At 29.2% G+C, this 12,313-nt stretch overlaps 1 protein-coding gene and 1 pseudogene across 1 annotated transcript; one reads left to right on the forward strand and one right to left on the reverse strand.

Annotated features, from left to right (window-relative positions):
* Positions 1-2,059: 2,059 nt before the first annotated feature.
* LOC148198075 (Small nuclear ribonucleoprotein family protein) lies at positions 2,060-3,676 on the reverse strand. The gene is made up of 4 exons (XM_088115250.1): positions 3,532-3,676; positions 3,388-3,410; positions 2,466-2,587; positions 2,060-2,361 (listed from the first exon to the last, which is right to left on the reverse strand). Exons 1-4 carry the CDS (start codon positions 3,564-3,566, stop codon positions 2,302-2,304), a joined length of 240 nt encoding a protein of 79 aa, XP_087971376.1. The 5' UTR covers positions 3,567-3,676; the 3' UTR covers positions 2,060-2,301.
* A 4,119-nt stretch (positions 3,677-7,795) lies between these two features.
* On the forward strand, positions 7,796-8,449 carry LOC124832664 (auxin-responsive protein SAUR21 pseudogene; annotated as a pseudogene).
* Positions 8,450-12,313: the final 3,864 nt, after the last annotated feature.

The following is a 12,313-nucleotide window of genomic DNA, read 5'->3' on the forward strand; positions in this document are numbered from 1 at the left end:
GGCTTAGCTCCTTTTTTAAGGGACATTTATACAGCTTTATGGTTCTATTATTGGTGTTTTGAAGACAGCACATAAGGCTCCTAGGGTCCTACGCTACAACCCTACAGCAAAATCAAACAGAGCAAATATTTTTTTACTGAATGAAGCTTGCAGTTGAATTAAAGAATATAATTGGTTTTCATCCAACATGAAGCAATATATATTTGCCTCTGCATGATTTGAGATTTTTTATGTTAATTTGCTAAACGCCCGTCCAAACACATTGGGCAACTACACGAGATAATTTAGTGTTTGCAGTCATGCATGCGTAGCTACCATTCCAAAATGCATACGAAAGAACACTGTTTTATAATTAAAAACGACCTTTCCGAATAGCATCAATTTCACCTTCAAAAAAGAACGGTAATAACACGTATTGCCTAATAAGAAGATTTTAAATAAAAGGTTTAGAAATCAATTCATATCATACTTTAAATGATAAATATTGATCTCTTTTAACCAGTTTAGAAACCATTTATGACTTAAATCTATAACCAAATTTAAAATTGGTTTTAAAAGTAAAATTTATAATTTAGATTTAAAAGAAAAATGAGGCAAATGTCATGTATTAACTTCCTATAGAATCCCGTTTAAATACTAGTTTTAAAATAAGCACAACAAATGCTTTGGATTTGATTGAGCATTGCACCAAACTGCTTCTTAACAAGTTGTTATCAAGCCAGATACTAGGAAAATAAGATATGCAAAATATCAAGCATGGTTATGAACTTCTAGTTGTCTCATTGAGATCTTTTGGATCTGCATTGATTTCGGAAATGCCCATCAAATGGGTCTTGTAGATTTAGCCAAACTCTGGCAGTGAATAATACTACTAAGTCGCCCACATCCAAACTGAAATACAAGCTGCTTCATACTTCATCCAATTCAATTCATCCGATTACATCCTTTTACATTTAGGAAAAAAAAAACTTACCAGAGAGTCAAGTTTGAACATCCGGAATTCCGTTCCAAAGTCCATTTCATTACACAGGTAAAAATTAAGCACAAAAAAATGAAAAATTAACCATGTCACCAGAAGCATGCAAATAAAATAAGAACAAAACATGTTATCATAAATCTAGAGCGCAGGTACTGGAAAATTTCTTATTATTAAATAACAACCAGACACCCTGGATCATACAATGTTATCATAGTTTGAAGCAAACAATCGTGACCATAATATAATTTTAGCAAACCAAAACTTGTTTCCGTCTTTGAAACGCTCTCTTAAAGATGAAAGGGTAAAAAGCGCAGACAAGTGGAAGCCATGTCTATGTTTTCAAAACAAGTTTTGAACCCCGCCTTGTTTTAAAAAACAGTAAATACATCCCTCAAGATTGCACTATATAGTAATCAAAGAACATATTTCTACAAGAAAGCAAACCACATTGGTCACATCTTAAAATCTGCAAGTTAGGCAAACAAGCAGAGCAATATATCCAAGATCAATTGGGTAGAGTTGTACTGAACTTAATTCTATAGATGATATCAATAGTAAAAATATCGAAGGTAAATTTATAAAACACATTAAACATAGATCATAAAACTACCCAAGCTAAATACTTCTCAAGAAATAACTGTTTGGAAGATTTTTACAATTATAACAGTTCCAATTTTCTCCTCAAACTCATGACTCATGCAAGAAGATAAAATAGACTGAAAGAAAATAAAATTAGCAACAAGATGACTCAATATGTAAAATCCACAACGACAATTTATCCAATAACATAAATAATGAATAAGAACCATCTATCATTAAAGCCAAGCATATCTTGAATTCAACAAACAAATATAAAGAAGGAATTAATTGACATGGTTATCGGAAGCATTCAAACATGCGTGACCACATATAGCTTCACACATTCAAACAAATCAGCCTAAAATTATGTGTAACAACAAATATAGTTCCTAACTCCTTAGAAAAAGCGTTATGGTAAAACTTCAAATAGCTCAAAGAACAACCCCACGTTTACACTTAGATGGTGAACAGAAAGAAATACAGAGGTTTCCGACTTAAATATAATATAAAAAGACAAGGAATACTTCGCTGAGAGGGATAGATACGAACATTTCAATAGAGTCAAGTCACAGCCAAAATCATAGGTCACCCCCACAATTTAGCCAGAAACGAACCCTGAATTAGTGGCCAAGATGACCCTCTTAAGGTCCCCAATTACAAGCTAATCTCAACCGCTACGTTGTTCAAATACACAGCTATTAAAACCAGAAAATGTACTTATAAATGTTTACAAGAAACAGGGATCAGGTTCTGTTCACGGGTTCAAGCGCCTCAACAGTGACCACACTATTTCCTCTAATTACCTGCAGAAAGGGGGTAAAATTATCAATTCAAAATCCAAGATCATAATCTGTTAACAACGATATCTTGATCAGCAATGTTTAAAAGAAGATGCAAAAGAACTCACCACCATCCCTATGTCAGTTTTCTCATTGCCATTCACTTCCACTGTGTTGTCAACAACTAAATTCATAAACTGATCAAAGCCACGGAGAGTACCAACAATCATGCGATTAGCATTCAGTTTAACTGCAAGAAAATACCGACCAATTAGTATAATTTATCACCCAATTGTAATACATCTTTCCAGATATGAGGCTCTTTAACTAATAAGTTTAGGTTTTCAATTTAGCACATATGGGCATATAATTGGACATACATCAGTCAAAATACAAGTAAAAATAAAAATAATAATAAAATATGCATGCCATAGACATCATATATATATATATATATATATATATATATATATATATATATATATATATATATATATATATATATATATATATATATATATATATATAAAAGAAAAACGATAGAGACAAAAACAAGTATACGTATTCCCTGATGAGTAAATATTTACGAATAACTGACAAAGTAACCAATAAAGAAGTTCCCACAAACCCAGTTATAGAAGTAAATATAAGTGTAATGACACTCTGACTAACACAAACAATTGTCATGATTTTCGATGTAAGAAAAAAAATCATTGTCAAAGAAACAATACAAAACTTGAAATATCAGACATTGAAAACTTAAGTTCTAAAGTAAAAAAAAAAAAGTAGCTGAAACTACAACAGGACTAAAGCACATTTCATTCCACACAGTTGTTTCATAAAATAAAATAAAACCGCTTAAGCTACAATAAATTCAACGCGAAAAATAAAAAGATAGAGAAATTTGGAGTTTAACGATAAACCCTGAACCCTAAAACACAACACCGACACTCCAGCTCGAAATAAATCACGTGGTTCGATTTAGAAAACAAAACAAGCAAAGGTTAAGATACAGAATAAGAGAAGTAACATATAGAGAATCAGACTTACTCTGAAGCTTCTTGTCCATGTACCTGCCGCATCCTCGAACAAAAGACAATTGCAGATCAATTCGCAGTGAGTGTAGCGAAAATTGAGAAAATTAAAACGAAGAAAGTAAATGAAATTGAAGTAGAGAATGGAAGAAACGCTTACTTCTTCAAATCCGGTGGTTGCCCTGATCTGCTCATGGTGATGAGATGAAAGATAACAGTGGCAAAGAAAATTTGGTTCACTTCACGAATGTACCAAAACCAAAACCTAACTTCGGTTGCAATATTCCCTCTTCTTTGTACTTCGAAGCCGAGCGTGAAAATGAAACTTAATTGCAACAAGGCCCATGGATCTCTTATTCAAAAAATCACGGACCAAAATAAGGGGAAGCCCATTTCAATACTTAAGGCCCGTTTGTTTCATTTTCTTTAATGGGAAAATTTATTTTTAGAGTTAAGTAATGCAAAATATAAAATATTTTCAGTCAATTCTCAAAATATATTTTATTTTGGAAGTTCTGTTTGATTTTTACTTCTAAAATTAATCAAATTTACTTATCAAAATACTCAAAAGTCTTTTCTTTTCCGAATTCTAATTTACTAAAAGAATTAAATAAATGCACTCAAAATTTATTTTTCAAATAACATCATTTTTCTTTAGGAAATCCTCTAATAACAAAGTTTTACTATTAAATAAATAAGTACATAATTTGACGCAAAAAAAATGTATTTAATCAACTTAGTCAGTCATAGACTAAGTTAGTGATATTTTATGTACGATATTTTAGTTTAGAATTTTATTAGATGATATTTTAATTAAATGAAAAATAAAGTATATAATCGAACAATATGATATATTTTATGATTAATATGTAAATTACATTAATAGAGTAGAGAAAAATAAAGTAGTTTTGATATTAACATGTCTTCAAAACCCATGTGAGTGCAATCATCTTCCATGGACAAACTTTTGACACAAAATATAATAGTGTACCTCTCACACACATGTAGACACAATCACACAAATGTAGACAAACCTTTTATGGAGTTTCTCACTCTTATTTGTGCTCATAACACTTTTAGCTAAATTTAGTGTTCTCAACATATTCAACTACATTTCATATATCGAAGATGCTTAACTTAATTTAGTTAAAAGTATTATGAAAATAGTTTCATGCCTTAAACTTATTTAACTCGACTACAAAGCTTGATAATGTGTTTGAATAAATATCTTTAATAAGATATTTTACTTTTATTGAAAGTTTTGAAATATTTTATATCAAAATACATTGTTTAGAAAAAAAAATAATGAATTTAAATTATGAAAATTCATTAAGTATTTTTACTAACTCATGTCAATTAAAATAATTATGGATAATATAAGTTAAAAATAATATCAATTTATATTAATTTATAAAAACTCGTATCATGTCAGTTGATTAAAACTCTTATCAACATCAATTGATTTTTTTTTTTAAGTTTAATTTAAAAAAACATTAGTGAATTTAGTCTTAGTGGACAAAAAATCACTAAATTAATATTTTTTTGATTAAATACTATTTAATACTAATATATTTTTTGTCAATATTTTAATTGAAATACTTTATTTTCAAAAAATTAAAAATTTAATACTTTTGAATTACTTTATTCAAATAAAATATTTAAAGAATATTAAATTTAAACAAAATATTTGAATTGAAATTAATTTAAATTTTGTTTGAAGTTATAAAATCCTCAATCTGAACCTACAATGAATATCATTTTACTTTATCCTCCTCTCGTGAACAAATATCTATAAACAAATTACTATATTTAAATATTCAAAAGATGAATTAAATAAAGACGACGGGTTTCATTAGTAAAGATATTGAGCGAGAACATCAAGATGTGCATACATACAGTACGTTAAATTATATACAAATACAAAAGATAAAGATCCTATTTTCAAATAAAAACATTTGAACCATGATCTCCAACCATATTTGATATAATTAGCATCGGATTGCGTTATATCAATTCAAGATAAGCATCCAACTTCACGAAAACGTTGAACTTCCGATGATTAAACATTTTTTTTTCTCATGTCCTGATTGCATTAGTGGCTTATGAGAAAAGATTACGAAACATAACATTAATTAATATATTAATCCAATTCATAAATAATCCAACTACAATTAAAAATATCAAAATAACGTTTATTAATTTTCATTTTAATTTTTACTTTATGTACTGTATGACCTGGATGGTTAAGTAGTGATTGAATGTGGCAGTATCAAGGTAAGTCCGGCCTTAAGTTAATAAACAAGTTTTTTTACAAGATTAAGGTAAATGATAATTAGAGATAATTGGGTTAAGATTGAGTCGAGGTTAAGGTTTCACTGATCTCAAGTCCATGTCAAAAACTATAAATATAGGTCAAAGGTAAGAGGTAGTTGATGACATTTACTGTGCATTTATTACCATTATACTGAACTCTCGTAAGGACAATTTGCTAACTTAAGTATCAGAGAAAGGTACACCTCCAAACGGTAAAACGAAAATAAGGAATAGACGAACAGTTACTAGACAGCATCCCAAAAAAATTATATAGGTATTTGAAGTGACTCAAACTCATATCCAAAACACTTTATATTAAATTTCTCATTAAAATATTTAAAACATTGATGCAATAAACCATAGTTTCGAGAAGTAATTAAGAATTAGAAATAACCCAATCTAGTATTTTTAAATCCAGTTTGATATTAGTTTATAAAAATGGATCGAATGGAGTTAACTAATTAATTGAAAATGAATTGAATTTTACAGTGTGATTTATTGAATTGTCAAAGTGACTCATTTTTATATATTTTTTAAATCTAATATAATATGAAAATAAGCTAAAATTATTTACTTTTTACACAAAATAGATAATGTAGAGCTCTGGAGTTAAAAAAAACTGTTATTTTAGACATTAACTCAAACTTAACCTGCAAATTGATCTAACCTGACTATGGACTTGACGAATTGAATTCATTGGAATTCCCAAATTAAAACCTGACATTCTCTTTTTTGCCCGAAATGGTGCATTGGCCTATCGACAGACTATTTTTCTTATCTAAGAATAGGAAAGTTACGGTATATAACACCCGAAGACCCGAGTCTCCTTCTTTTAACGCCACACAAAGAGAATGCAGTACGAAAAATCAAGAATGAAGTACAATATCATCGATCGTTGTCAACACAAATTCGTGACATTGCCGGAGACAAATTCGTGTGTTACCTTCCACACACTTGTCTTTGTGTTAAGGCCTTTCACTTACTTAGTCAACCAATCTATTCTACAATAATATATTACTCTTGATTGGTTCAAGCCGTCTCCAACACTCTTCATTCTTCTCATTTTTTTCTCCTTTTAAATTGTCGCGTCCCCTTATTTTTTCCAAACTTCCGTACAGATCATACTGTTTGCTGTAAGAGTCTGGTTAGTTGGCGATACGCATTTTTATACTAAAATATAAATGCGATAATTGGGATGATTCCGCGCATATTCTTCATCGTGTTTTTCTTTGATGAATATAGCTTCATATATTAACCTATTCCATCTTTTTCCGATTATGACAAAATCATTTACTTATTTATTTCACCAACATTGAATTGGATTTATAAAGTTCTTGAAGTAAGCACTCCAAAGTCCATATCCATTATTGGAACATTATAAGTTAAACTATTTGTTCGTTGAATGGTCACTTATCTTTATTTGAATTGAGATTAAACGTGAAGGGCGATCTGGGTGTAGCCTGCACGTATTAATAAAAATATAAAATGCAAAAGAAGAATCTAAAAATTAAATAATTATAATAAAGCCATTTATATTTTTAAACAAAAATTGATGCGAATAATGGACCACTGATTATTACGCCTGCGGTATTATTATAATCTTGTATCGTTTTTCATATTACGAATGTCAGATGTTTGTTTAATTGAATGTCATGAATATATATATATATATCAGTTTTTTATAGCCATAATTAACCTATTGTTTGGCAACATTCAAAGGCCAACTAACTAACAAACACGTAAACTGAAACCACCCCAACTATGTTACGCTAATTAATGTGTTTACCGTGCCGTACACCAAGGATGTTATTGTTGGTGGTTTCAGAGTTAATTTAATTAAGTGGAAAAAATTGGACTATTAGTGTATTATAGTATTAACTACGACCCTCTTTTTTTAAATGATTAGGGTCATGCTTGGCCATGAGGTACTTCAAGATAACTGAAAGTTGGAATAAAAAAATGCGATTACTTTTCCACATTCAAAATATTGGACTGTCCTCTGTTCAAAGTATGAAACTACTCATTAGTTTCATTTTTTAAAAAAAATCTCTCTCTGTCTCTCTCTAATTACCGGTTATCTTACTCAAATTGAATCATATATATATATATATATAAACCATCCCTTCAATTTGCTCAATAGCTAGTTCCTCTTCGTAGTTTTTTGACCTATCCTTCATCTTCCTTGAACATGTTAGGGAAAAAGATGGTATCTTTCAAGAAACTGGCAAAAAGGGTGAAGGGGGTAGGTGGATTTGAGCCTGATCCTTACCCTGCTCATCATGAGGGTTTGCTCAATAACTATGAAGAAAAATGTGTGACTAACTCACCCCCGACAGGGTTTTTTGCTCTTTATGTCGGAGAAGAGCGGCAAAGATACGTGGTTCCAACGCGCTACCTTTCTCACCCCTTGTTCAAGATGCTGCTGGAGAAGACTTACAATGAGTTTGGATTTTCGCAGAGGAATGGACTAGTAGTTCCATGCAGTGTTTCCACGTTTGAGGAGGTTCTGAATGCCATAGAATGCAACAACGGCAAGTTTGACTTGGGAAAGTTTTTTGCAGAGTTTGTTTGAATCGCATGAAACGCAGAGTCTCTTTTTTTTCAAGCTATAATGTATTATCACACGCACATGTAATGCACAACACTCCAGATAGGTATAGCTTTAACTTTAACTCTGCATGATGTTGTGTTGTTGCAACATTTTCAGATAGAATAGATCTGACTTAAAATAGTGATTCGATGAACTTTAATATTGGTTTATCTTCTGTCTTTGCCTTTAGCTAATCTTTCACATGGCCAAGCCACAATTTTCATCATTGATTCCATGTTCGAACTTTACTTTAATGATTTTGAAACTGGATCACAGCTATATCATCCAGTAACAGTTGTGTCATTAAATTAATCGCAAGATTTTCTTAATTAATATGCGTATCAAGCAGGATTTGATCTCCTTATAAACAGGAAAGGATTTTTGTGTTTGATGGCTATAATTTGATTTGGTGAGAAACTATTTTGAACTTGTAGATTGAAATAGTTGAATAAAGAAATAAGTAAATCATCCATTTCTAGTGGTCAACCGGGAGTTAAGGTTGAGGCTTGAAACAGAAACCTTCGTTTTTGTACAAACTATGAAGATATTGCTGAGATGCAGGGGTTGCATATATCTTCATTTTATAATTCTGGGGAGATTCAACAGATCGCGTAGAATCTACCTCAAAAGTAAAATTTTGAAGATTCAATACACAGTCAATTGTTGCGGTTCTTCTCTTCAACTCTGATGCTTTTAGAGGTCTGCGGTTCTATCTATTTTTTTACTTTGATTTGCATCTTCACATGATCTTGCAACAACACTCTTTATAATTTTAATGCATTTCCGGATCATTAGTGAGAAGCAGGAACATAGTAGAGCAGTACATCGTATCAATTGAACTTAACATAACAACCAGATCTCAAGAAGAAGCTGGTATCGTTTCGTTGTTATAACCTTTTAATTCATGATTATGTTAAAAATCGAACTTTAAACTTAACTGAATCTTACAAACTTATAAGTAAGATAAGCTTTTGTGTCTATGTATATATTTTAAATTGATATTTATTTTTGGTGGACTTGAAACTTTGAACAAATTATACTTTAGTTTTTATGGGATTTAAAGAAACAATTACAGTTGATAATAGGAATGTTTTATAAAAAATATTTGTTTGTAAATATTTAGCTAAACCTTGATATAGGAATGTTTTATAGGTTCAATTAACAAACACAATTGAGAAAATAAACATAATCTTAATTTTAAAACCCATCAAATAGTTATTTACAAGTTCAGTTACGAAACAAAAATTATTTAAATTATGGTATTCTAATTTCGTTTATTGTATAGTGATTTAAAATTAAAATTAAGATGGACTCACTTTTTCCTTTCTTTTAAGTCAGGATGGACTTACTTAAAACAATATAATTTAAGAAGAAGTAAACAAAAATGTGAAGCAATCCTCGCATAAGTCACGCACGCACCTTCTAAGAAAATAAAGTACAAATTCAAAAGTCTTCAGATTTAAACACTGAGTAACCAAATTTACATGGCCGCTGTGAAAGAGCTTGTAATTAACTTGTTGAAACTTATACGATATTAATGTTATGAGCATGTGAAATTTGTCCAAGAGAGTTTATAGAAATATCTTATTACTTGTTAAAAGTTAATTTAGATTATAGCCCTGATTTAGTTTATAGAAATACCACATTTTGTCATTTACATTCTTTACAATCGTCAATCCAAGGACGTTTCTACGTACGGTTCTAAAAAAGTTTTGGGAATTATTAATTTAATTTAAGGTTTAATTATTTATTATTTATTGATGTGATTTTAATGTAAAATCTAATAATTGGTATAAAAAACATGTTAGATTTGTAATTAAGTTTTGTTCCCAAATTACATGAATACTAGTATGAGTTTTCCTCCAATTTCTAGTTTTAGTGTAGTTGTTTTCTAATTTGGATCACACGCTTCTTTTCTTTACATGTGTGTGAGTTATATATATATATATATATATATATATATATATATATATATATATATATATATATATATATATATATATTAAAAGGTTATTGTTAACTTTTGATTTTTATTTATAATCTTAAATGTTTATGTATATCCATGCAAGTGTTCATTTGATTAAACGAAGATTAATATTTGGTTAAATTGCATACACATTTGTTATAATAAATGTGTGCTGAATCAATTTAACGATAGGTTTGTTTTTATACATATTATATCATTACACCAAGATATCCTTAATAATTAATATTCTTGTTAAAAAAATTGATATTGATAGTGCGTAAGGTATCTTGAGATGTGTTACATTATTTGAACATATTTGTTATTATTTTTATGATATGAACTTATTTATATTATTTCTCTTATTTTAAATACACTTACAATTGCTTCAATGTGTGAATCTAAATTTAGTTATGGTTTTCAATGGAACAAATTTTATGTCTTGTTCACTTGAATGAATTTGAGAGAGAGTGATTGAATGAATTTAAGAGGATTTGAAGGTAAATTTTGTTGTTTATTTGAGTAGATTTGGAAGTAAGTGAGTGATTTTTGAAGTAAAGTCTGTAAGAATTAGTGTAGAATTTGATTTATGTGACATATTAAAAAAATTTACTTCTAAATCAACTCTCACTTACCTTCAAATTCACTCAAATAAACAACACAAAATTTATTTTCAAACCCTCTCAAATTCTTTCAATCACTCTCCCCCAAATCCATTAAAGTGAACAAAGCCTTAAGGACTTGAACATGGAGATAATTTTTTGTTACATGGATCTCAACCTTGTACTAAAACTGAGAAACTCATTCTCTTACATACTTAAGCACCACTTTAAAAAGTAAATATTATGATAAGTGGGGTCGCTCAAATAACATGAATCTAATAATCATTAAGCGTAACATTCAATAGGTTTTTAAGAGTGTATATTTGAAAAAGTAACAAGTGTTGAATACTTCTTTGTTGAGATTGAAAAATAGATTGCAAAAAGCGACAATGCAAAAATAAGCGTATTTCTTCGGAGTTTGATTTTCATAAAGTATCATGGCAAAGGAAATGTGAGATAATACATCTTGAAAATGTCAAATATTACCTCAAAATTGAAGGGGTTGAAACTTTATATGTTAGAAGACTTACTCATGCAATTAATTTGATATTTATTCTCTCATTGTTTGGATAGTTTAAAGTGTCTTATAATTGTTAGGAAGAAAAATGGTTTCTTAATGAGCTCATTTCATATTGTGTACAATAAGATAAGAGATTAAAACAATAAAATAGTGAAAATGTTCATTTAGCACGTACTTTTAAACATAAAGGCAAAAATGAATAAATTTGAGAATCCAAATAATGAAGTTCACATAGGTTCACTACAAAAGAAACAAATATAAAATAATAAATGTTTCTTTTGTAATATGGTTGGAGATATAAAGAAGAACGATACAAAACATCATGTTTGGTGTGCAAATAAGGTACATTTATTACTTTGGTATGTTCTAAGGTCAATTTAGCTTCAATACTAAAAAACATTTAGTGGTTAGATTCATGTACCACTACTAACACCAGTGTTTGAATGTAAGGTTACCTAAACTATCAGAAGTCAAATGATTTTGAAAAATGGATAGATGTTAGAGATGACAAATCGGTGGAGGTTGAAGCTATTAGACATTTTGAATTATTACTATGTATTGGTTTTTATCATTTAAGTGTAGTTTGATTTTGACTTCTTATTTGGACAAATTATGATACTTTTTTTCAATTGGAAATAATGAATTCATATTATCTTTAAATTTAAATATTATTGGAACTGATTCACTTTTAACTCATTATAAATTATGTATGTTTGATAAAGTGACTTTCTACCATGAATTCTTAAATACAAAATTACATATTACTAAACATAAAATCGACAGACTGTGATTTAGAAACATTATGGCACATGCATATAGGTTATATTTGTAAAAAAGGAATTGAACAACTTTTGTCAAATAAGATATTTAACTCTGATTTTATAGTTACATAAAATCATACTAGCAAAAAATCATTAAATATTTAATCCAACTTTTACACGATGACTTGTATTA

Source organism: Vigna umbellata, chromosome 5 (genome assembly GCF_029865625.1).
Source record: "Vigna umbellata cultivar VRB3 chromosome 5, Vumbellata_1.0, whole genome shotgun sequence".
In the NCBI taxonomy this organism is placed as follows: domain Eukaryota; kingdom Viridiplantae; phylum Streptophyta; class Magnoliopsida; order Fabales; family Fabaceae; genus Vigna; species Vigna umbellata.